The following is a 24,309-nucleotide window of genomic DNA, read 5'->3' as shown; positions in this document are numbered from 1 at the left end:
TATTGATTTGCGAAATAAATTCTCCTTTATTTGAAAAACCCAATTGTAATTTTTGCCAGAATTCACATGTAAAAGTCGCAATTCTTGACGTTGGTGCGCGTGTCCTGGCAAGCTTTGCTCACCGTCGAACTGGCGCTCGGACATTCCTTATCAAAAATATTATTGAATTAAAGTGCGGATAAAACAAAACGTGCAAAACCGTTTTTTATTTTTGAATGGCGAAAAATAAAACCAGCGTTATTTGTTCTAATTTATATGTGATAAAAAATCTGATTTTTAAGAATTTAAAACCCAAAGAAACCTCTCGAAACGGTAAATATTTAATTTATTACTTGTAACTAATCGCCCTGACGTGAGATTAAGTCCAGAGACGCGAGATATTTGAAAGCCGGTGAAAAAAGTTGGAAAATTCCTGTTGTGATAATAAACAATCTTAATTGAGGGCGAAAATTTCCCAAAATTATAAAATTATCTTTAAAACCACACCAACCTCATCAGAACAGATGATTTTGATTTTCAGTTGTTCAGACGAATTTTTAAAATCAATTTTAATATTTTTCAATGATTTGTGGAAGATTTTCCTTCCATTTTTTGAAGGAAATTTGAAATAAAAATTATCACCATTATGATCCACTTGCGCAAGCACTGCGTGATGAGAAACGGCGCCGCCTGCACCGTCTTGTTGTTCACTTGGATCGAACTCACCGGAAACGTCACTTTTTAAATTTATGAATTGAAAATTTGATAAAAATTTGCGTTTTAATTTGTACGTTGGACGCTGCTGGTGCAGTTGGGGATGATGCGGGTGAAAAGTTCCGTGTACGGTTTTGGCGCCGTGGCCGGAAGGGCCGCTTTGAAGGCCGCGTCCGTCTTGTCCCCATCGATCTTCCCCTCCGGAGACATCTTCAAAGTTTTACAAATTAAGGTGGTGTGCTCAAAAAATAATTTTTACTAATAAAAACACTAATTAAAAATTAGAATTTTACGCATAGTATTTGGAAGTTTTTGTTGCAATAAATGCGTAAAAATAATTAGATACTAAATAACACGCTTATTTAAGGCTCAGGTATCTCACTAAATTCTTACAAGATAGTAATAATATTTATTAGGCATTTTTGAATTTATTTTAAAACTGCATAAAGATATTTATATTTTAAAAATAGAATTATTGAAAAGGAATACCATTGTTTACTTTTGTTCTATTCTCAAGATAAATTTTTTTTAGAAAAACAATTTTAATTTCAAAATTATACATAGAATTATACTAATTATTTATGACGTTTTAATCTAACTTATAAAAACAATAATTTTTATTACAAAGTTTGAATAAATAAGAATAATCAGTTTACTCTCAATTTTTGGTCGAATGAATCACTTTGATTTGCATGTTAATTTGAAATTTCATACCAATTTGAACTTGGCGACAGAAACTTCGGCCAGGAAAAGGCACTCCATGTATTGCTTTAGACGTAAATTTTAAAATTCACTTGTGATAATTTTGAATTTAAATTTGATTTTTACGATAATCTTGTCCAAGTTGTTCACTAAAAATAACAAAATGATTAAAGAATAATAAGTGAAAGGAAAACTGGCAAAAAATGTTAAAACCTTTGGCCGCCTTTTCCAGCTCGATCGTGTTCGCGTCGCCCTGCCACCTTTAAAATTAATCTGATTAATTTCCACATTCATATTTCAAGCTTGTATTTTTCATTAAAGAATACAATTTTTTTCCACTGATCAAATTATTCAAAACATAATTTTTTTTTCTTTGAATATTTGTACGTTTGTAATTAATTAATTTTTTGGTCTTTCCTATATTAATTCGTTGCGATTTGCGATTTGAACAAATTCAATTTTTAGAACTTCGTCATGCTTGATTCAAGGGTGGTATTTTGAATGATTTAATAAAAAAAAACGTAAACGTTCAATATTTATGCCAATAAATTTTTACACTCCAAAAGTTTGGATTTACTTGTTGAAAATGTATTCGTTGTGGGCCATTTCCAAGTCTTGCGACTTCATCGTGTTCTTTTTGACGCAGTCGGTCCTCACGGACGCCTCGGACAGCAGCAGATTCGGGAAACTCTGGCAGCAAACGCCCACTTTCGGACCCTTTTCAGTTTTTTGATATTTTATTCTAGAAAATTTTCATTTGCTCCGAATTTAAGAAATTACGGAAAACTCTTGCGCGGAGCAGTTGAAGCCGACGTTGACGGCCTTGGTGCGTCCGGACAACATGGCCGACGCCGTCTTTTCCGGGCTGGACAGGCCGATGCAGTTGGACACGCAGTAAAACTCGCGCAGCCGCCGCATCCGATCGCCACACGCTGCACAATTCATGTTTAATTTTCATTCAAAATATTAATTTGCAAATCCCACTCGATTCTTCGTCCTGCGCCGAAACCTTCTTTTGCCGATTATTATTATTTTTTTCTAATCATTATTACAAACTTACGTTGAGGACGAAGAGACTGGCAATTAAAAACGCTGAAATTTGCGTGACCATGTTTGAGCGTTTTCTGCAAAATGACGTCACTTGAAAAGCGGAGCCGCCGAACGAGTGTGTCGGACGTGCGAGTTGCACCAACACTGGAAGTCGGTCTCAATTCATTTCCTGTCAGTCCTTTACACGAGATTTTTACGTAAAATTTTAATAATATCGGATGCGAAATGCAAAATTAATTTTTCAAACGAAATTTTTTTTTTCATAACTTTTGAACACGTTAATTAAGTTCTCTCCAACTTGCAAAAAAATGGTTGAACACCTTCAATATAACTTTACTTTTTGTAATTATTGATCTAGATGTGAAATTGATTATTTCTTAATCGATCTATTTCCCTTACTTATAATTTTATACTGCTCTTTCATGCAGATTATGATTAGAATGTTGGAGAAATTATATTGTAAAAAACATACAGACGCGTGAATTAAAAGAAATTGTACTGTACGTTTTATAATAAATTATTATTTATTTTTATGTCAATAAAAAAATTTTAGTTTGGAAAAAGATTAGAGTCGAGATGTCGAGAAGACAATCATATGGAATTGAAGCTTATCGAAGATGAAAAAAATTATTGAATCAATGAGAGGATAATAGTCCGTTTTTTCACTTCTAGTACTTAAAATGTTTCATACAACGTTAAGTACATTAAATATTCCTTTTTGAAAAATTAGTCCTTTGTCCTTATCATTTACAACTTTATTTAGCAATGTCTTGAATGGGCTTTAATTAATTCATTGTGTAATAATAATTTAATTTTGTTTTATATGAAGAATTTAACCCTGCATTATCTAGATAGTTTACAATTTTCACTTAAGGGCGCTTTTGACAGCATTAATTGAGCATTTTGAAAATATCAAGCAGCATTAAATGCAAGCTGAAGAGAATATTATGATGTAATGTACCGTATAATTTACTTGTAGATTAATTAATGATCAATAGAGAAATGGCGACGAACTTCAGGCGAGACGTCCAAGAGTGTAAATCTTGAGTAATTTTCTTCACTTGACATTTGAATTTCTGCAACAGTTTTGCGTATAGGAAGATTTTAAAAAAGAAACAGTTTTCTTGCATTTTTTTTTACAAATTCTTTATTATCTCCTTTGTCTTTTCTATTAATTATATTAAGAAATGTATGAGAGAAATATCTTTTTAATTAAAACCACAATTCAATATTGCTCGAAATAAAATTTAAAAAAAGACTTCATGCTTTGGGCTCTTCAAATCGCAGAGTTTGTTTGTGAACCGGATATTTGGGCGTGAAAACGTCCTCATCTTTTTCAACTTGTTCGTAACTCGGGGGAGCTGCAACGATTTTTGTTAAGGAAACTAAAATTTGAAAAATGTTTGTTTTTTTCTCACGCAGATGTGCGTAGAGGGAGGAATTTTGATCAAGGGCGTTCAAGTTCCATCCGACGGGCGGCGTTTCCTCGCAAGGGTGGCACCGGCCAAAATTTTTGTGCAAAGGGATCGTTCCCAGCACCACGGCCAGTTTCGCGCTGAACGCGGGGTAGCACGCCGAGGGGTAGAAATTCGCCTGGAATTTAATTCGGCTACTTAATTTTTATCCCCTCAAATAAAATTGGGATTTTTTTAATGAAATATAACTTAATTTAAAAAAAAAAAAAATGGTTAAGGTGAAATTTCTATTTCTAAACTGTGTTTCATATTTTTTTTTCAAAATAGATTTTTAATTAATTATATATTCATTTTACTGATCTGTAACGCAGACTTTGGAATATTTCTATTAAAAAAATTATGAAAATAAACTTGTAATTATAAATACAATTTTTTTCACAATAAACTTTAATTTCTTCACTTTTATTCTCTATTTAGAAGAGCCAAGAATTAAAGAAATTTTTGAGAACGTTTTGGCACATTTTTTGCCAGCAAATTGCTCATGAAATAATAGATAATAAAAACAAGTAAAAATTGCAGCTAACTTTTACTTTTAAAATTAAAAAAAACCTTCGGTCTCACTTTCAAGTAGTACTGGACGTCGATGAAGGTGCAGTGGGTGGTGTTGGAGGGGGGCAGCGGGGGCACGTAGAAGTGGAGGCGGTCGAAGAGGCGCGAGTCGCCCGAGTCCACTTTTCCCACGTTTTGTTCGGCGAGAATCGTTTCGTGTCTCAGTGTCTCGCTGCCTGTTCTGTCCTTGTACGTCACGATCTACAATTTTCATAAAAAGGAAAATTAGGAAATTAAAAAGATTTTTTTCTTTTGGTTATAATTAACATAATTAAAGACTGTGTAAGGCTAGATTTGAAAAATGGAAAATTTGTGCCAAGCCTACTTTTTCTCGAACAAATTTCACATAATAATAAAAAATGAAACTGATATCATTGTTACAAGGTATGTAAATATTTTTTTAAATTAGATCAGTAAATTAAGTTCATTTACTGTAATTATTTAAAAATTATTAAATTAAATTAATTTCAATACAGATAATTATAATAATATCAAATTTAAAATATCAATTGTATTTAAAATTTCATTTTGTGTAAATATTTGAACTGCGATCTATTATTTAAAAAATTAAATTTTTTAATCTTATTAATGTTTTAATTTATTTCATGTACATTAATTAAATGTTAAAAGTAAGTTTTACCTGGGAAAATTTCAGTTTGATGAGGTGCAGGTGGAGCTTGGAGTTGTTCTCGACGTCGAGCGAGGGGAGGAGAAATTCGCCAGGGACGGCGCCACCTGAGGCCAGGGTGAAGGTCACGTTGACAGGACCTGACGCGCACCAAATGCTGCAGAACTTTTTCACTTTGGCCACCTGAACCGGCTCCTTAAAGACCAACACCAGTGGATTTTTTTTTATTAAACTCAGTAAATAAAGAGGAAAAGGAAAAATTTGTATACGGGATAAAGATTTCAAAATTGCGACTGAAAAATCTAAAATTTTAAGGGTTAAAACCATTTTCCAGGAACAAATTTTTGAATAAGTGATTTGCATTCTAAATAATCATTTATTCTCGGTTCATGAAATTTAATAGAAAACTAATTCGAATCCTTTAAAGGGGAAGAAAACTATCAGAAGATCGAAATTTTTTCGATATAGTTAAATACAAATAAGTAAGTTTTTTGGGCGGAAGCAATGTTTTTTATTATTAAAACTTAAATACTTTAGTTTCTCGGCCCATTTCATCTGCAAATCCAATTATATAATTAAAAACGTTTGAATCAAACGAAAAGTTGCATTGCATTTTCTTCAATTTTAACATTTAAATGTTCGTATTAAAAATTAATTGTATAATTGTTACAGCAAGAGAGGGGTTGGCGTTGAGGTCGAGGGGGCAGACGACCGTGAAGGGTGCCTGGGTGTGCAGGTCGGAGGCCCAGGGTCGCTCCATCACGGCCCTGACGGTGTAGCGCACGTGGCCGAACGACCCTTCGAAGGACGACGGAATCCTCTTTGGAAGCGAAAACTCAAAAGGGTAGCTCAGCTCACCGGCGTCAACGCAGATTTTTTCCGCGCCGTCTTCTGTTGCAATATTTCGGAAAATAATCAGTTTTCAATTATTCAATTCCAAAAAGTTCATAAATTAGGAATTATATATATGTGATAATTGTAAGGGAAATTTTTAAAAAAAATATGGAAAAATTAAGCTGTAAATCGTTTTTTTTTTCAATATATAAAATCCAATTTTTAATTTTTTTACTATAATATTTTAATTAATTTATTAATTTGAATATTTCTACCAAATCTAATTATTTATTTTAGAGTGCTGTAGAAATATGAAATTTTAAAATCAAATGAAGAAATTTTTTAGGTGATAAATTTTTGAAAATTATTCAGCTGAAAAACCCCTTTCCTTGGAAAATTTGGTATACAATTTCAGGGTTTTAAATTTTTCTTTTCAATAACTTCCAATGTTGTTTTTTTCTTTTTTGATAAATTAATTTATTAATAAAAAATAAAAAAAATAAAACTGGCCTGCTTTGGAGCCAACCAAGTAGAATTCGGTTTGGAAGTATCGCTCGTCGTTGGAGATGGCGACCCTGACGGTGTCTGGACCCTGCCAGGTTTCCTCCGCAGGTTGTCTGTGGTTCTTGTCCAAGCCAAGGCGCTGCTGACGCGCGGCCTGGGCCAGCTGCGGCCGTTGCTCCTTCAAGGACGGACCCACTTGTTCGCCCTCCTGCAAAGCTCGCGACCCGCTCCACTCGGCGTGCGCGACACCCTCGAACGTCACCTTGATCCCTTTTTACATTATTTTAGTTTGCAAATTAATTTGAAAAATTCCAAATAAGAATAATTTTGCAAATATCAGAAAATCAATGTAAAAAAATTTAAGAAATTCATTATTATCATTCGAGATTTACAATTTTTGCAGATCTTTAAAATTTTCAATTTCAACGTTATGAGACAAAAACTGGTTCTTTTCAATATTTTTTATTTATAAAAAATCTTAATAATATATTCATTTGATCCTAGCTCACTTTATCAAAGTTGAGTTTTTAAAATTACTTGACGTTTTTTATTCACCAAATTTACAGAAAAATGACACTCAAGGAAAATATTGAATAAAACTCGTACCTTTGAATTTCTTGGTCAAATTGTTGCGCACAAAAACCCGTCCGGTCACTTTTTGTCCCGCGTAGAAAACGGCGCGCGGTTCCTCAAACAAAATCTCAAACTTCTCCAAATTCTCTTCAGCAGCCATTTTTCTTATTTTACGGGGAAAAATCCTGCAAACAACTTGTGAAAAATATGACAGCAAAGTGTATTGAAACAGTTCATTTGATTTTATCTACTTAATCGCCCAAAAAGATAAGATTTCTTTCATCAACGCCAGATAATAAAACCTGTAAAAATCAATAATCTCTGCTTCATTCTGGTTTCCACTTGTTCAAAATTAATATTAAAAGGACTCTTTCTTCAATACTATTTGGATAATATATTATCTTAGAGATCACATTCTTAAAATTTTGTAAAAAAATAATAAATATAAATTTCCCCGTTTGAATCAATTTAATTTTTTATTAAGTATTTATAATGGTAATTATTTGAAATAAATTTTCAATTTTGCTTCTCAGTAAATTTAATTAATTTGAAGTTTTGTTCTTGAATTCTCTTTCGCTCTCTCTCCAAAGCTGAGAATACAGTTAAAAAAGGTTTTCAACATAGAGCTGTGTATGTTGCTTGCCATTGCAGAGGCACTTGCAAACATAATATTGTTCAAGATCTTAGTTTTCAATACAATTATTTGAGCAAACGACTTTCCTCAATTAATTTGTAAAAGAAAATTGAATTTTAGGACAAGACTGTAGTGTTAACTTCAACCAGTGGCAACTTTCGGAGCCAACTTGAAATCAAATTTAATTCTACATACCTCTCGAATAATAAATTGTATTACAATTTTAATACTTTAATATCAATTTGATAATTTCATTATAATAAATGATTCTGACTAACAGCTATTGGCAAAATTTGTAGTTTAGAGAACACACTAGTTCAGTAAAGCATAAAATTTGTGTTCTGATGATAAATACATATATTTCATCTTTACTACGTAGAGAAGCCACTTTTGATTATTCCCTCGATTTCACTTACAACCTACACATTAAGCAAAATAATTTTTTCAGAGCAAACATTTATATCCAACTTAAACTCAAGAAAACTTAACCATTACTTAGGTTAGTATTTTTTTCATTGCTAAATAAATTGGCAAACTTTCTTCAGGAGTGTCGTTGCAAAGTTTCCATTTGATGAAAAAATCAGCAATTTCTCCAGGCACAGAGAGCCTCTAGGAATGGTGATAGACAGGGTACATGGGGGCAAAGTTCTTTTCGCCGAACACAAACTGGTTGTCCGTCCGCTCGACCGTGCTCCGAGCACCAAACACGGACGCCTCGTAAGTCGGTGGGGCTGCAAAATTTGAGTCAAAATTAATTCAATCCAAATTTTAAAAACCATTTTTATTTTAAATCAAAATAATCCACTCACGCAAATCAGGGTAGTTGGGCGATCCGTCCCTGTGAGGCGCCGAGGGGCTGAAGTTCCAGCCCAGGGGTGGGTTTTGGACGGCCGGGGCATACTGGGCAAAGTTCAAGGAGAGGGGAATCGTCCCCACCACCACCGGCAGCCGCACCTGGAAGCTGCAGTAGAAGCTCGAGGGCGAAAAGTGCGCCTGAAATTTTAAATTTTTCCATTTATTTGTATTAAAATTGAATGGTAAATTGACCTCCAAGTAGTACTCGAGGTCTATGACGCTGCAGTTGTTGAGGTTGGACGGGGGCAGTGGGGGGATCTGCAGGGCCTCCCTCTCGAAGGTGTGCGACTGGCCCGAGTCGACGTAGCCCAGGTTCTTCTCGGCGATGCTCACCTCGACCTTCTTCGTGTTTCCGCCCCTGGCTTTGTAGGTCACCGACTGAGGGTTAAAATCAGACAATTAAAGGGGTTGGCAACTTCAAAGAAATGAAAATTTAAAAAATGAAGTTTCTATCAGAAAATTTAAAGTCCGTTTTCAAAGTTAATTTCTGAAAATATTCAACTTTTAAAGTTTCTAAAACGGCGGCCATCTTTGTTTTTTTTTTGCAATATTTTTTATTTAATGAATCGATAAAAAGGTGCAACCTTGACTAATTTGAGGGTGATCAGACTCAGGTAGACCCTGGAGTTGTTTTCAATGTCAAGGGTGGGGAGAAGAGTCTCTCCAGGGACGGCGCCCCCCGTCGGAAGGGTGAGGACGATGTTGACAGGGTTGGAGGCGCAGCACCAGCAGCAGAACTTTTTGCTCTTCTGCTTCGTAACAGGAGCCTGTAATATATTTTTATTAAAATTGTTTACTTAACCCTGAATTATGTGTTTTACGGCCAATTTGGGGTCGGCGTTGAGGTCGAGGGGGCTGATGACGGTGAAGGCGGCCTTGGCCTCCTGGTCGAACTTCCACGGCCTGTCCAGAACAGCTCGGACGGTGTACCGGACGTGTCCAAACTCGCCCTCAAAGGACGAGGGCAGGTTGATTGGAAGGACGTAGTTGAAGGGGTACATGTGCTCGCCAGGGTTCAGGGTCTGGTCACCACCTGATGGAACAAATGAGTTTTAATTTTAAAGTAGAAATTCAAGGGGTAAAAACAGCTGAACAAATGCAGGTCACTATTCAAAATATGGACAAAAACCTCATTTTGAAATTGAATATTTCATTGTCGTCAACGTTAATTTTTATTGAATTCTGTTGGTATTCATGGAATTGCAATGCACCGTTTGAAAGTAGAGGTCGCGATGAACCTATTGGTGACCAAAAATGTCACGGTCACGTGGAAATTAATTGAAATAATGACGATTTTAGGAATTGAGCGATCTGATTGGTCGAAGAGGTTCCCCCACCACCAAATTCATATTGACTTGAAAACATCAAGTGTGACACATCATTGGAAAGGTCAGGTCACGAGAAATCAGTTGGTGTCCAAAAGGTCAAGGTCACCGCGAAAAAATTCGAGAAAAAGTCAATTTAAAGTTTTTGTAATCCTATTTTTTGGCAAAAGTTTCACTCCCAGTATAAGAGGAGCCCCCTCTCCCAAAATTACAATTTTTTTTTCTTATTTCAGGTTGGTCAACTGTATATATTTAGCTTGAATCAACTTTTTACCTCCTCCGAAGGCGACGAATTTGTTCTCGAAATAAACCTCTTCGGCAGAAAAGGTCTCCTGGGTGTCCGTGGTGGTGTTGTTCGGGGTGGTGGTGACGTTGTCCATGGTGGTGTTGTTGGAGTCGCTCGAGTGCTGCCTCGTCTCCGTCCAGCTAACCTCGGCCTCACCCTTGATCTTCACATTGATTCCTTTACAACAAAAGCATCAATAGTTAAAAACTAGTGTAAAAAAATTAACTCAAAGGTCATGTAACCTATTTTTAAATAGTTGGGGAATATTTTAATCGTAATATGGAATTTGCTGGTGCTATCTGGCCGTGCGAAATTTCCTATTATTTAGAGAAAAAAAAATAATTTTCTTATCTGAAAAAAATGAGGAATATTGAGTTTTTTTACCTCTAATTTTTTTGGGCGTGCTGTTGACGACGACGATTCTGCCCGAGACGTTTTGGCCGGCGTAAAAAACGGCCTGCGGGTTGTCGAAGAAAATCTGAAACTTTTCCAGGCCCATGTTGAGCGAGCGCGGCGAGGAAAATTTGCGAAAATAGAGCGAGGGCCCGGCGGCGAGTTTGAGCCACACTAACTGGCCCAAGTCCAAATATTTCTCCGACTGAAACCGAACGAACGAGTTAGTGAGGACGTGAGAGAGTGATTTTTTGGTGCGCCGGCGGCAGGGGGGAGGGGAGGAGCAAAAATAATTTGTGCGATTATTTGTGCGGCTGTACCGAAAATTTTGCACTTGCGAATAATTGGCGTTTCCACGAAAAAAATAATAATTTTCTCTCAAAAAATTTTTTTCGATCAAAAAAAATTAATATAATTCAAAAGGGACAAAATTTCAAACCAAATATACTTTTCATTAAAAAAAATCTGGCTTTAAACACAGTGTTTATGTAAATAATAAATACGGAGAGTTAATCTTGCCTTTTGTAAATGGTTTTGCTAGTTTTGGGGTAGCGGCGGTTTGAAGGGTTTGGCGCCCTCGATCGCCACCGTCATGACGACCTTTTTGGGCACCACTTGTACTTTGGTGTCCGGTGATGGCACCGTCGCCTCTTGAGTCTGCACGGGCAAAGCGCAAACCTTCGACATTGCTCTCAATCTAGCCGACAACTCTAATTAATTTCTACCAAATTAATTAATTAATTACGGTGAAGCGCAGGTAAAAAAGGACAAAGCAACAATAGATTATGAAAAAAAAATTACAAGAAGCCGCTAATTAATTATTAACAAAAAGAGATTAAAATTTTAAAGAAAAATTATTTCAAGGCAGAACGTAATTAAATACATTAAAATTAAATAAATAGTTACAAATGTACTGAGGAAATTAATTAAACAAAAAAAAAACAATAACAGTATAATTAATTTAAATTGCCAATTAAGTCCATTATGGAACCGAAAAAGGAAACAAACACTTTAAAGTTAAAATTTGGCCCCGTCCCTAAAATTTGTTTTCAAAAAGCTTGCTTTTATGATCAAAATTTTGGTTTAACTCTTGAAATTCTGGGTTTGTTGACCAAGATTTCAATTCATGACCTTGAACTTTTTAATTAACACCAATTAACAACAATCGGAGCGAATTTTAATTGTTGAATTATATTTTGAACGAACACTAACTTTTAGTTTTCACGCGCAGCAATCACAGAGTTGCGAACAATGACCGCGCATCAACTTTTGTTTTCATTGTTGCGATAATTATGCTGTCTCTGTCACTTTAAAGGCAGGTTATTGTGTTATCTCAATAAGCAACAGGGGATGCATTTTTGTACACGTTTCAAGGTCAACTGCAGTTTCTCTATCGGCGGCTTTGAATTTCAAAAGCAATTGATAAAGGAAACGTGCAATTGTTGGCAAAAAGGACGGAAATTTAAGCCAAGAGAGCGAGCTAGGGATGCAAATTACGGCGCAGGTTTGGGTTTTGGTCGGTTGGGGTGGATCTGCGGGTCTGGTGAAGGAAGCGAGAAGCGACCCCTGAAAGGCCTGAAAACAAGCATACCTTTTGGAAGGGCCAAGATTTTGAGAAAGCCCTCCTCGCAGGTGCGATTAGCCGCGGAAATTGCAAAATTAGAAGCAAATTACGTCGCACAACGAGCCGGGCTGCAATGGGGCGTCGAACAGCTTTAACAGCTGGTCTAACAAGCTTCATATATGCACGATAATGGTTTAAAAAACTTTTCATTCAATAACATTGGAGCGGCTCAGCTCAGCAGTTGGCTCAGCATGGCAGGTATAGGGAGGCCCCGCCCCTTTTCTCATTCTCTCTTTTTAATGCAAAGCTTGAGCAGAACCGAAACGCTCCTAGTGGCTGAAAGGTCAACTAGACGACACGATAGTGAATAGTTAAAGCAATAAGACCGCGCTGCCAATTATGGGAACTTTGTTTTGACATTTGCATATTATTATTTGATAAAATAGCTGAATTTCATTAACTTGATATTATTTAAATTCCTTTTGCATTTGAGCTGCAAAAATATATAAGGCATAGATAACAAAATTAGGGGTGTTTCTTTTGTAACGTGAAATTACATGACAATTTATTTAAGTTTCACTTAAGCCCTGCTATATAATGAGCTTGAAAATTGAACTGCAGGTTCAATGGTAAATCAATTATAAAGCCGAAGAAAATTCAATTATAAAACAAATTGGAGTAATTTTTTCTCTCTTCCATTTCATAAAAAAGTTTATTCACTTTGAAATAAATAAGTAAAGTAATTTAAATCTGTATTTTTTTATGCAATTTCATGTAATTAATAAATAAAAATTTTTCCATTAAAGAGACGCATTTCTAGCAGATTGTAACTTTTATTTCTCTCCTTTTATTATTTGACAACAAAGTTCTCCAGCACCCAATAGGGAATTTTTTCTTATTTTAATTACAGCTTGCGTGTGTTTGTTAAATACATCAACTTTGGTTTTTGCACCGGACAATACAGCAAAAGCAGGCACACTTTTAAAAGGCGCGCGAAATGCACTAAGACACCAATTTGCATAATTTTCTTTCCTATTTTCGTGCACTTAAACAATCTTTTCAAGACCGTTTACAAAAACATTGTTGAGATTACTTTATTTTAATACATTAAATGCAGAAGTCACACTTCAAATGTATAATTACAATATCAATAAAATATATAAAAGGCAGAAAATTTAAGGTATATTATTAAATATCTTTCTTTAGTTTGACTTGATTCCTAATAGAGGTTCTTGTGTATAATATCAAATTTGTTATTCTGCGGCAGGATTTTGACATATATTTAAAAAAAATCATGTTTCTTTGACAATCGTCTGTCACTAAAATTGCAGCTGCTTAACATGTGTTCGTCAGCTAAAAAATTAGTTGTAAAATAAGTATAAATTGGTGCTGCCCAAATATTCAGCATATTAAATAATTTTTTTTAAATTAAATAGAGAGCTCTAAAATTTATTTATAAAATTTATTTCTGCGTGTGACGTTTCTATTTCAGAATATCAACCCAAAAAGGGCCAAAGTACTTCCTTTCAAATGAATAAAAATTATTAATTAAATCATATTATTTGTGTTGAACACAGGATACATCGGAGCGAAGTTTTTGTCTCCAAACACATTTTTCTTTTCCGAGTTGTCGAAGAAGTTTGTCGTTCCGAACGCCGATTGCTCAAAACTCGGATGAGCTGCAAATTGAAATTTCGGTTTAATTTCAAACTTTAAACTTATTTAAAATTTTTACGCAGATCTGGGTAGATGCTGGGCATGCTGTGTTCGGGCGGAGGTGCCGACGGGTCAACGTTCCATCCCAGGGGTGGATTTTGAGGGGCCGGGGCGTACTGGGCCGAGTTCTGCTGCAGCGGAATCGTCCCCACCACCATCGGCACCCGCACTTCAAAATTGCGATGAGCGCCAAATGGGGAAATGTGCGCCTAAAATTACACAAAAAAGTATAAGTGAAATTGGAAGGAAAAAAATAGTAATAATTGCATGAAGATAAATTTTATAGTTTTCAAAAGTTCTTTAGATTAATCAAAATTATCTTTCATTATGGTGAATAGTAAAAATAGCTTGAAAAAGAACTTATTGTAAGTATGAATATCTTAAAATAACTGACGGTACATTATGGAAAAATTCAGACTCTTAAAGTTTTAACATTTGATTTGAGATTGAATAAAATTAAATGTGATTTAATTTTTAGAAATTAATTAATTTAATATTATTTGAAATGGTTTAAAACTACTTTTATTGTTAAAAATTGATTTTTTTTATTAAATTTAAATTGAGCTTTGGACACAAATGACATTTTTTTTTTATTTAAATTTAAATTAAATAAATGTAGTACCACGACAAAGTAGTCCAAGTCGATGGTGTTGCAGTGGGCCAAGTTGGAGGGGGGCAGGGGCGGAATTTTGAGGGCCTCGCGTTGGTAAACGTGGGCCTGGCCCGACTCGAGGCGGCCCAGGTTTTTCTCCACAATGGTCACTTCGCACTTGCGGCTGCAGTTCCACTTTTTGCCCCTGCTGCGCTTCACTTTGTAAGTCGCCACCTGAATTAAATTTATTTTAAATATTTTTTAATAATTTTCAGATTTGAGACCTTTATGAATTTGAGGGTGACGCGGCTCAGGGCGACCCTGGAGGTGTTTTCGATGTCGACGGTGGCGAGCAGGGTGTCTCCGGACACGACGCCGCCGGTCAGCACCGACACAAACACCTTCACCGCGCCGGACGCGCAGCAACAGTAGCAGCAGCCGAACTTTTGAATCGACTCCACACTCGTCGGGCTCTGGAAATTATTTATATTAAAAAAAAAAGTCAAATTCAAATTCTATCTTTCTATATTTTTACAAAACGTTCTATTAAAAATTGCGTTTTATTTTTCAGGATCCTTTTTGGGAATTTTTAATCAATATTATTTAAATATCTGTAATTTTCAAATCAATTTCATGACGCTTAATATTACATCTTAAAAGGAAAAAACCATCAACAGAGGTTGCAAGTGAATTTTTTAAGCGGAAAATATGCAATTTTTCGTTGTTTTGTCAAATCCAGAATACTTTTAAACTGCTTTTAAAGCAAAATAAAAAAAAAATATGTCGCAAAATTTTCATATGATTTTTCTTACTATAAGTCTAAAGCAACTTTTGGATGTGATTGAACAATCTTTCTTTTTCAACAATCATTCTGATTTTTTTCGATTTTAGAATTTTTCAATACTTATCAAACAAAAATGAAAATGATAAAATTCCTACCAAACGAAATAAAATATTTTTCCGTCTTTTTTATTACAATATACCTTAATTACAATTTCTAAAGGTTAGTTGTTTTTGTTTTTTTTTTATCTAAATTAAGAGAAATTTATTATGTTTCTAAATTTTTGCCAGATTTTCAAAGCTCAAATCAATATAAGCAATATAATTTTAAATTTCAATTTTTTTAAATATAAATTTTTAGTTTAAAATAAATGTGTTTAATTCTCACGGCCATGTTGGGGTCCTTGTTGAGGTCGATGGGGCTGATGACGGTGAAGGCGACCTTGGCGGCGCAGTCGGTCTTCCACGGCCTGTCCACGGTGGCCTTGAACGTGTACCTGACGAAGCCCAACTCGCCCTCGAACGACGACGGCAGTTTCTTGGGCAGGGTGTACGTGAAGGGGTACGAGTGCTCGCCCGGCTCCAAACTCAGCTTCTCCCCCTCTATGCAATTTACCATTTTTACCAACTCCAGTACTTTATGTCATTTTTTTGATAAGATTTTTTTTAAAAAAAGATGAATATTTTAATTCTTTCCATGAATGGAAAAAATAAATAAACCTATATAAAAATATTCAAAAATTTCCTCACCGCCGCCGAATATGGGGAACTCGTGATCCAAGTAAACCTCGTTGGTCTCGTGCAAGGTGTATCGCGACCGGTTGTGTTTGTTCGAAAGCAGCATGTCCAGGTTGTTCAAAAAACCGTCCCGTTTGTCCGAGCTGCGCCTCAGCGACGACCTCCACTTCACTGAAGACTCGCCATAGATTTTCACGTTGATTCCTTAATTAATTTTATTTTATCATTATCTTGGTTGTTACAATTCAAAAGTTATTGATCAATTTCAATGGTTGATTTTGATGAAATTTGGCAGTTTCGCTTTTGCACGTAAGTAAGAAGATTATTTACTGACTGAACCGATTTTCATAAAATCAATTTAAATTTTGATGACTCTGACACATCTATTGATTTTGCCAACTTGATTGGTGCGACAGGATCTGGTTTCTTAAAATTTCTATCAATTTAAATCATGCAAATTTTAAAAGTAGAAAATAATTCTGAAATTTAGTAGGAAAAAAAACAAATTTTTTGAATTCTGTGTGCTGTTTTGAACCGGTTCTATAGACAATTGATTTGTCATTTAAATTTTTTTTCCTAAATTTAACAGAAAAAAATGTTGTTTTTATGTAAATTTGAATAAAAGTCGAATTTTTTCACAGGATAAAAATAGTGGTTTCGCCTTTTTTTTTACTATAAGTTCAAAGTAAAAAGAAAGGAATTAATTGTGACCAAATTTCATACCTTTTTTGCTATGAATTAGTACGAATTTTTAATCACATTGAAACAAACAATGAACATATTCATTTGGTATTTTTGCAAAAAACAAAAGATCAGAAGAGGCAACCTTGATTTTTTTATGTCATTGTGGAGAACCAGTTTAAAATTCTAAAAATCCACAATAATTTTAGGCCTCAATCCTCCTATCAGCTATAATTATAACTCAAATAAATTTTGCGCCCCCAGAAACTTCAGTAGGGCAGGAATTCAACCGAATTTCATCAAAAGCGGCTGAATTTTGCCAATCAAAATGAGTGACCTTTATTTAATAATAAAGTTACCTCTGAATTTGTCCTCGTTGCTGTTGAAGACCACGATTCGGCCACTCATGGTTTGGCCTGAATAGAAAACCGCCGGTTGCGTGTCAAAGATAATTTGAAACTTGTCCAGACCCATGTCTGCTTAATTTTCTGCAACGAAAACATGCAAAATGCACTTTTAGTGGGCCTTTTATTTGGCCCATGAAATTATTTCACACTAACTATTTTGAAATTTAAAGACAAATTAATGCAAATAATGAACTTTCCAAGTGCTGCCGACTAAAATTTTACCTGCAATTATGAATATATTTCACCAAAAAAGCTGCCGACTTGTAGACGCAAAAATTTGCCTCCTTGAAACGCCCCTCAACTTGTTTGTATGCAAACAATAAAGATGCGAAAACACTGTTTGGTGCTCACTCGGTTGCAGACCCGAGACACGCCCTCCCTCTCCGTTCTCCGAATCGCTCCGAATTTTGGTCGCTGCGCAAAAACGGGCGCCTCTGTCGGCGCCTTTGTGAAGCGATTCGGCGCCGACGCAAATAATAATTTTTAGATAAATCTTACTGTTGAGGGCAAGTTACATGGACAAATGAATCGATCGAGTTCATTTCATACTGTTTTCAGAACTTATTTAAATTTAAAAAAAATCCCGTTTTCTGTTCTGTTAATTATAATTTCGAATAATTCCTTTTCGCAAAGCAAAAGTATACTTTTAGCTTGTCAAGGATATCAAAAGGAATTATTATTTTATGTCATTCAAAAACAAAAATTTGAGCTTTTGGTGCGTGTGATTTTTATGATTATATAATTATAAAAGCAATTCTACTTCGCAGGTCCTTGGTGTGGAATAATTATTTTATTCCTCTCTTAATTTGTTTGTTTTGACTGTGGCTGTGTCATCGGAGAACTTCATTGTTTTTTTTATTTATTATCATTCAATTAATTTTCGGCTTACAATTAGATTCATTTTTTTAAAGGCTTTCTTTTTAATTATTCTTTTTTTAATTTCTGGCAATTGTTTTGAATTGAATTCTTTCAAATTAATCTTGCGTTTATTTTAAATTTAAAGTAGCTTTAAAATTACAAATAATTAGTATAAATTCAATTGGAATTAGCTTGTAAAATTCATGGGTTTCTATTTCGATACAAGGGAATTTATAAAGGCATTTTAGAATTCAACTGCAGATTCACAGAACTTTCTAGATGCATCTAGAAAGTTCTCAATGTAAATCAAATGGGTGGGTGGGTTTTGCACGACCCTCCCAGGGCTGCTACCCGCGCTATAAAAGGCGCTCCGTCCGCTGGCTCGATGCGGAAGGCTGACAGACCTCAGAGAAATCCGAGGTAAAGCTCCGACACTCGAGCCAGCTGACGGAGAGCATTAACCCTTTGCTCTCTGTTCGCAGGACACCTGGACACCCAGTGCAGTTTCGGACGCCCGTCCGATTCCATCGCACCCGTCCGAGCCGTCCCGAGGCCCGACCGCTGTCTTGTCCCGACGCTGTCTCGTCCGAGGACAGCCGGAAGGCCGACCGCGTCCCGAGCCCCTCGAGAGACACACCAGTGTCCCTCGTACTGTCCCGGATGCGGCTGAGCCGTCCGAAGCCGTACGGAGCAGCTTTGCCGGGTAAGAGAGATTCCAATTAGTCTCTCCCTGAGGCCTTCTTTTGGCCGAAAGGTCAAACCACTACGCGGGACGGAAGCACAGCCGAGTGACCCATTGTTTTTGTCCCCAGCTCCTTCCTGTCCGAGGAATCGGGCGCCGACGTGGCACGCCGCCAGCGAGCGCTCGGACGAAGGCGTCCGAACGTCCGCCGCCAGAGACCCGCACGCCGTGGGCCCCGGCCGCGCCGAGAGCCGCCGCCGACCTGCAGGGAGCCGCCGGGTGTCCAGCAAGGACGTTTCCAGGGCAGCCTGCCGGCCTACCCAGGGAACGCCGCTCCCATTTGTTGATTTTTTAAGAGACATTCAACTAACAATTTCGAGTCAGTGAAATTTACCATTCTGCCAGAATTGTTGTAAATAAAATAAAGCCCATGCAGTGTAAGCCAACCTGCATTGTTTTAAACAATTAACAATATAAATTATTAAACAATTACAAATTAATAATAATAATTTAAACAATAGAATTATTGAACAATTACCCATTAATAATTTAAATAAACAATTAAATAATCAGTCAGTATAATAATATGCAAACCCCTTACTTGCAACTTCCTAATATTATTTTTGGTTTGCAATAAACTAAATTTGTAATACCATCCTCTTTGCCACAATTGATCTCAGCATTGTCTTGTTTCAATTATAAAATTTAATATTCAACCAATGTAAAATTTTCAGCAAATTTAGATTTTCTTAATTACATTTTCCTGAGAGTAAAAGGCAAGTTTTGTTCATCACCACTTTAAATATCTTTATAAAAATTGAATATTTCATGTTGTGTCCGTGACGATTACAACTTGTGGATTTACCTAAAAAAAAAAATGAGGAAGACAATCATTATTTTATCGGTCTCCAAATTATACTGCTCCTATTATTATTTCTCATTCCCGCACTTTTTTAATTTCAATAAAAGCTTCTTTGATCGATCAGGATAAAATAATAAAGCATGAATTCACACAAACATGGGCAAAGTAAACTCTTACGCACGCGAAATATTTCCCTTGTTGCAAATTTTGAATATATTCGGCCTTTTTCCATTCAGATTCTCCTCAATCAAAAAGGAATCGATTCGATTTGAAATCGGAATTTGTCAAGTATTTTACAGCATTTCTGCCTTGTCGGTGCAATTTTGTCTCCTCTTCTGGATCGAATCAAAAATCTACCAAGGACAAGAGGCAAGTTGGATTTTTAGTTTGCAAATAAAATTAAAAACACTTTAAACTTAGGGATTGCATTTAAAATCCTTGACAAACTTTGCCGCCACGCAATTTGTGAACACGCGGCGCGTTTGGCCTTTTGCGAGTGCGATTTGCGTTTTCCTCCAGAGCAGAAATTTGGTGCGTCTTTTGAACGATTGGAACTTCATTGAGGTAAAAATGTTAACTGCATTAAAATAGTGAAAATTATAAAAAAAAAAATGCAGGCTTCATTGGATCAACTTTGGCCTGGAGAGTTGAAAAGAAGGTTCAAATTCCCCACGCAAACCTTTTTAGTGGCGATTTTCTTGATAATTATAATAGTGAATCTAAATATGGGAAGATTAATCAAATCCCCGACACGAACCGAGTGGATTGTGCAGTTTTTAACCAACACGATCGCCGCTCAAAACCAGGCATTGTTAATGCTCTGGTGGTTCCTCAGCTGCAAAGGATTGCAAATTGTTTCGAATTCTATTTTATGCAGTTACAAGGTTTGCGATGAATTTAAATTTATTTTCAATTGTAAAAATTTTTTCAGGATTTCCTTGGAAGGAGATCTGAGGTCGGAGAATTCTTAAAAATTTGGCTCTTCCTTTCAAAAGTGGCAATTAATTTGGGGAACGTGTTTTCCTTGCCAATCGGCTGTTTGCTGATCTTCACTTTTGTGCGATTCGCTTTCGTCGCCTTCATGATTGCGACCAACGGCGACAATTTGCTGCGCCACTTTTACTCGATTTGCTTTAGTTCCTGCGTTCTCTTTATTGTCACTACAAACGCACATAATCTGCAGAACACGGTATCAATGGTAAAATTAATTTCTTCTCACTAGAAATGAATTGATTTTTCCCTCAGATGAGACGAAATTTTGTCGAGGCGCTTTCAATTACCGACAAACTGCCAATCACGGAAAGAGAAAAACAAATGGTAATTAATTTTAAATATCAACTTCATGATAATTAATCATTTCTTTAATTAAACAGATGACTGAATTTCTGCAAAAGCTCTCCAAATTCCACGAACCAGAAATTTATTTGTCGGGATACACAAAAATAGGCAAAACTTTTCAGCTAAATGTATAAGTATTTTTTAATTTATTGAACTGAAAATATCTTTATAAAGTTAACCATTGCAGGTTTTAACTTCGACTTTGACTTTATTCGTTTGTTTGATTCAGCTGAGAAATTAGCAATGGCAATCCAAAAACGTTTTGAAGCAAAAATGTATATTTTATGAATTAAATTTTCAAATAAATACAGTTTCTAAACAATTTAATTAATTAATTATAATAATGTAATGAAATTCGTTATATATATTGAGAAAAAAGATCATTAATACAATAAATTGGCTGGTTTTTGTTTTTTCTCTGACTCTACACAAGTTTGGTTCATTGTGGCCTTTCCAAAGAATTGAACACTTAAAATTTAGAATGAATTGAATCGTTGCAAAAAATATAACTGACCATTTAATAGTCTTTTTAGAGCTGATCGATTGAGCAATATTTATTACCTTAGCCGATCTGACCGTGTTTCTGCAAACATGGCAAGGTTGCTTACACACGTGGAATTTTGCCCTTGCTGCGAATTTGCAAAATGGCAGTTTTGAAATTATGGAATTTTTCAAAATTATAGACACATGTGGTCCACTTAAGAGCTCCACATATATGTGCACCAACAAGTTTCACCAATATTTTGACAAAACGTTTCAAACTTTTTACGCTCTTTTAACTATTGCACCGTGTATAGCTGAAAAGGGCTAATGGCAGAGCATAGACATTTACCAAAGTGCATTCACTCCAAAATAATTAAAATAATCATTTTTTCTAAAATTTAGGTTTTAAAATGTTCAAATTCTTAGAAAATGTGGCCCACTTAAAAAAATCTTACAGGTTTTACGAACTTGTACTTTGACCTTGCTAATTTCTATAATTTTTTCCCCATTGGAGGACATTGTTAGAAAAAACAAATAAAGATTGGAAGAAAAAAGTGTTCGATAAATCAATAATTCACCCTAACGAAGCCAATGTTTGTTTCCAAAGTGCAGTAATTTTTCCAAAATTGGATCGATAAAGAGTAAAAAGCATAATGTAGCATGGATTTCGCCTCATAAAAATGGTGAAACTAAACGCCTACGCGCGGGGAATACTTCCCTTGTTGCGAATTTTCAAAGTTTTTGGCCTTTTTCCGTGCAAATCGGAAATAGTCTCCACACTTAAAGGAATTGTTCAATTTGAAATTGGGATTTGCGAATTGATTTACAGCATTTCCGCCTTAATGGTCCAATTTGGTCTCCTTTGCTGGCTCCAAGCAAAAATCTACCGAGAGGTCAGTTTATTTTTCGGTCTCTTGTGTGTTAATTTGAAATTAAACCCTTTTGAACGTGTTTAGGGATTGCAATACCTTTCGCTGACACACTATTTGACCACGCAATTTTTGAACACAAGGCGAGTCATGCCTTTCGTGAGTGCGATCTGCGTCCTTCTGCAGAGCAAAAACCTGGTGCGTCTTCTGAACGATTGGAACTTTATGCAGGTACTTAAAAAATGAATTTGGCATTTCAAGGTAAAATTTAACAGAAAACCACAGACTTCATTTGACAGTAAGTTGAAAATGGAGCTCAGATTTGCGACCAAGATCTTCTTAGCGGCGAATTATGTCATTTTTGCAACGATTTACCTAAAAATCGGGAAAGTAATCGAAAGTCCGACGGTTTTCGAGTGGATTTTGCAGTTTTTAACCAACATGATCGCCGCACAAAATCAGACGCTGATCGTTCTGTGGTGGTTTTTAAGCTGCAAAGGATTGCGAATGCTTTCAAATTACACTTTGAGAAATTACAAGGTACAGATTTTTATTTTAATTTCAATAAAAAAACATTTATATATTTACTTCCCAGGATTTATTAGCGAAGAGTTGCGTTGATTCAGAAGTGCTGGAATTCAGAAAAATCTGGTTTCTCATATCAAAAGTGACGATTAATTTGGGAAACGTGTTTTCCTTGTCAATCGGTGTTTTGATGGTTTACACTTTTATTCGATTTATTTTCATTGCCTATCTTTTGAGCACCGCAAAGGAAGATTTCGTTCGTTATTTCTACTCCGTGTTGATGAGTTTTATGATAATTCATGTCGTCACTTCATCCTCTCATAATTTGCAAACGACGGTAAAAATTAACTTTTTGAATAAAATTATTTCCACTAAAAAATAAAAAATGTTATTTCCTAAAATATTTAGATAAAACTGAATCTGGTGGAGGCGATTTCCGTTACAGGCCAATTTCAAATCAACAAAGGAAGGAAACTGATGGTATTTGTAAACAATTTTACCTGTTTTGTGAATCAATAGGATTAAATTTAACAGATGTCGGAATTTCTGCACAGGATTTGCAAATTCCACGAACAAGAAATTTCTTTAGCCGGATACATAACGACAGGAAAAACGTTCCAGATCAATGCAAGTTTTTCCTCTCATAAATCGATTATAATTTGAAATATGGAATGTATTTTTACTGCAGGTTTTGTTCTCTACTGTGAGTCTGCTAATTTGCTTGATTCAGTTGAAAGATTAGCAAGTGCGGTTGTTGGTTGTTTGCAGCTCAGGAATATTTAAGAGTTTTCAATGAATTCAAGATACATTTCATTATCTGAGAGAGAATGATTGTCAATTAAAATTAAATCAGCCAACTCGCAGATTAGTAATTTTCAGAAGAATAGAAGTAAACAGAAAAAGAAAATCATTCACAGAAATATTAGTTTCTTTCTCACCTAATTTCATAATTGAACGAAAGTTTTCTAACTCAATATGTTACATTTTCGAGAGATCTTTTTTAATTATTTAAAAAAAAACGACATCCAAAATGTGAGACTAATGTTTTGCTGAAGTGTAATTTCAATTTTCCTCAACTTATGTTTATAAGGAATTTGCTAGTTTTATTTTCTGAAATAAAAAGGGTTGCAAGAGTGATTGATTGATAAAAACTAAAAAGCTTTTTTGAACGTGCTTACGAAATTATTATGATGATATAAAATTTTTAATCAGACTGGGCTAGGTTTAATGAATCTTCTGTTTGACTGTGCAAATATAATTCTGATGTTTAGATTTAAAAACAACTCCATTTTTTGACAAGTGCTTCAGGGTAAACACCCTTAGATGATAAAAAACCTTCACGCGTTCGATCGAATCACAAATTGTTCTGCTTGAAGTTTGAAAAATAAAGGAATAATCCAATCTGATTTTTCATTTTTTGCAGATTTTACGAGTCTCGATGAATAAATCCATGGATGAATAATAAAGTTTTGATTGCAATAAAGTGTCATCGAGAAAAACTTATGTATTGCAATTCAAGTTTCCTTCCGGCTGGCGAGGCCAATTTGAGCGAATTAAATCGGGATGAAAACAGACACTTACCTTGATCGCGTCGCCGCTGCAAAACGTGACGATTCACAAATCACAAATGAGTCTTCATTGTTCCGTTTTTGGAAGAAAAAACACTCGTTTTGAGACCAAATTGGAACGCGTGGCATCACCTTCGGAACTTTG

The 24,309-nt window shown here is 35.4% G+C and overlaps 5 protein-coding genes across 10 annotated transcripts; 1 reads left to right on the top strand and 4 right to left on the bottom strand.

Annotated features, from left to right (window-relative positions):
• Positions 1-6: 6 nt before the first annotated feature.
• LOC132195713 (uncharacterized) lies at positions 7-2,582 on the bottom strand. Of its 2 annotated transcripts, none has more exons than XM_059617883.1 (10): positions 2,456-2,582; positions 2,380-2,407; positions 2,176-2,327; positions 1,973-2,112; positions 1,609-1,655; positions 1,522-1,544; positions 1,408-1,461; positions 771-903; positions 622-716; positions 7-146 (listed from the first exon to the last, which is right to left on the bottom strand). In XM_059617883.1, the coding sequence occupies exons 1-10, from the start codon at positions 2,504-2,506 to the stop codon at positions 63-65; spliced, it is 807 nt and encodes a 268-aa protein (XP_059473866.1). In that variant the 5' UTR covers positions 2,507-2,582; the 3' UTR covers positions 7-62. The 2 variants fall into 2 exon arrangements, with proteins under 2 accessions (XP_059473866.1, XP_059473867.1); XM_059617884.1 differs by having other exon boundaries at positions 2,380-2,404; positions 2,456-2,576.
• A 1,004-nt stretch (positions 2,583-3,586) lies between these two features.
• On the bottom strand, positions 3,587-8,013 carry LOC132195718 (arrestin domain-containing protein 17-like). The gene is made up of 7 exons (XM_059617891.1): positions 7,042-8,013; positions 6,442-6,705; positions 5,768-5,988; positions 5,110-5,292; positions 4,482-4,670; positions 3,864-4,038; positions 3,587-3,806 (listed from the first exon to the last, which is right to left on the bottom strand). The coding sequence occupies exons 1-7, from the start codon at positions 7,166-7,168 to the stop codon at positions 3,706-3,708; spliced, it is 1,260 nt and encodes a 419-aa protein (XP_059473874.1). The 5' UTR covers positions 7,169-8,013; the 3' UTR covers positions 3,587-3,705.
• Positions 8,014-8,164: 151 nt separating this feature from the next.
• LOC132195717 (arrestin domain-containing protein 17-like) lies at positions 8,165-12,292 on the bottom strand. Of its 3 annotated transcripts, none has more exons than XM_059617889.1 (9): positions 12,093-12,290; positions 11,021-11,222; positions 10,493-10,706; positions 10,097-10,285; positions 9,319-9,530; positions 9,082-9,264; positions 8,690-8,875; positions 8,452-8,635; positions 8,165-8,373 (listed from the first exon to the last, which is right to left on the bottom strand). In XM_059617889.1, the coding sequence occupies exons 3-9, from the start codon at positions 10,605-10,607 to the stop codon at positions 8,252-8,254; spliced, it is 1,191 nt and encodes a 396-aa protein (XP_059473872.1). In that variant the 5' UTR covers positions 10,608-10,706; positions 11,021-11,222; positions 12,093-12,290; the 3' UTR covers positions 8,165-8,251. The 3 variants fall into 3 exon arrangements, with proteins under 3 accessions (XP_059473872.1, XP_059473871.1, XP_059473870.1); XM_059617888.1 differs by having other exon boundaries at positions 11,021-11,198; XM_059617887.1 differs by lacking the exon at positions 11,021-11,222 and having other exon boundaries at positions 12,093-12,292.
• Positions 12,293-12,874: 582 nt separating this feature from the next.
• LOC132195633 (arrestin domain-containing protein 17-like) lies at positions 12,875-24,309 on the bottom strand. 2 transcript variants are annotated; one of them, XM_059617757.1, is made up of 8 exons: positions 24,178-24,309; positions 16,932-17,060; positions 15,904-16,095; positions 15,542-15,756; positions 14,658-14,846; positions 14,404-14,607; positions 13,801-13,990; positions 12,875-13,744 (listed from the first exon to the last, which is right to left on the bottom strand). In XM_059617757.1, exons 2-8 carry the CDS (start codon positions 17,044-17,046, stop codon positions 13,614-13,616), a joined length of 1,236 nt encoding a protein of 411 aa, XP_059473740.1. In that variant the 5' UTR covers positions 17,047-17,060; positions 24,178-24,309; the 3' UTR covers positions 12,875-13,613. The 2 variants fall into 2 exon arrangements, with proteins under 2 accessions (XP_059473740.1, XP_059473739.1); XM_059617756.1 differs by lacking the exon at positions 24,178-24,309 and adding an exon at positions 17,202-17,359.
• On the top strand, positions 17,367-18,940 carry LOC132195634 (uncharacterized). Of its 2 annotated transcripts, XM_059617758.1 has the most exons (4): positions 17,367-17,694; positions 17,747-18,257; positions 18,320-18,540; positions 18,650-18,940. In XM_059617758.1, exons 2-4 carry the CDS (start codon positions 18,148-18,150, stop codon positions 18,904-18,906), a joined length of 588 nt encoding a protein of 195 aa, XP_059473741.1. In that variant the 5' UTR covers positions 17,367-17,694; positions 17,747-18,147; the 3' UTR covers positions 18,907-18,940. The 2 variants fall into 2 exon arrangements, with proteins under 2 accessions (XP_059473741.1, XP_059473742.1); XM_059617759.1 differs by having other exon boundaries at positions 17,367-18,257.

The sequence above is a fragment of the Neocloeon triangulifer genome, unplaced genomic scaffold (genome assembly GCF_031216515.1).
Source record: "Neocloeon triangulifer isolate White Clay Creek 2 clone unplaced genomic scaffold, ASM3121651v1 ptg000010l, whole genome shotgun sequence".
NCBI lineage: Eukaryota > Metazoa > Arthropoda > Insecta > Ephemeroptera > Baetidae > Neocloeon > Neocloeon triangulifer.
This window is presented reverse-complemented; position numbering and strand designations above follow the sequence as displayed.

Coding starts and splice junctions, on each gene's coding strand:
- LOC132195634 (XM_059617758.1), top strand. CDS start 18,148: ATGGGTGGGTGGGTTTTGCACGACCCTCCCAGGGCTGCTACCCGCGCT. Junction 18,258..18,319: donor AGACCTCAGAGAAATCCGAG/GTAAAGCTCCGA, acceptor CTCTGTTCGCAG/GACACCTGGACACCCAGTGC. Junction 18,541..18,649: donor GTACGGAGCAGCTTTGCCGG/GTAAGAGAGATT, acceptor TTTTGTCCCCAG/CTCCTTCCTGTCCGAGGAAT.
- LOC132195633 (XM_059617757.1), bottom strand. CDS start 17,046: ATGGGTCTGGACAAGTTTCAAATTATCTTTGACACGCAACCGGCGGTT. Junction 15,757..15,903: donor GTTCCCCATATTCGGCGGCG/GTGAGGAAATTT, acceptor TAAATTGCATAG/AGGGGGAGAAGCTGAGTTTG. Junction 14,847..15,541: donor ACAAGGACCCCAACATGGCC/GTGAGAATTAAA, acceptor AATAATTTCCAG/AGCCCGACGAGTGTGGAGTC.
- LOC132195717 (XM_059617887.1), bottom strand. CDS start 12,275: ATGAAAAGTTTTTTAAACCATTATCGTGCATATATGAAGCTTGTTAGA. Junction 9,265..9,318: donor ACGCCGACCCCAAATTGGCC/GTAAAACACATA, acceptor AATATATTACAG/GCTCCTGTTACGAAGCAGAA. Junction 8,636..8,689: donor ACCTCGAGTACTACTTGGAG/GTCAATTTACCA, acceptor TTAAAATTTCAG/GCGCACTTTTCGCCCTCGAG.
- LOC132195713 (XM_059617883.1), bottom strand. CDS start 2,506: ATGGTCACGCAAATTTCAGCGTTTTTAATTGCCAGTCTCTTCGTCCTC. Junction 2,408..2,455: donor CCAGTCTCTTCGTCCTCAAC/GTAAGTTTGTAA, acceptor AATCGGCAAAAG/AAGGTTTCGGCGCAGGACGA. Junction 717..770: donor CTGCACCAGCAGCGTCCAAC/GTACAAATTAAA, acceptor AAATTTAAAAAG/TGACGTTTCCGGTGAGTTCG.
- LOC132195718 (XM_059617891.1), bottom strand. CDS start 7,168: ATGGCTGCTGAAGAGAATTTGGAGAAGTTTGAGATTTTGTTTGAGGAA. Junction 5,989..6,441: donor CTTGGTTGGCTCCAAAGCAG/GCCAGTTTTATT, acceptor ATATTGCAACAG/AAGACGGCGCGGAAAAAATC. Junction 4,671..5,109: donor TCAAACTGAAATTTTCCCAG/GTAAAACTTACT, acceptor TGAAAATTGTAG/ATCGTGACGTACAAGGACAG.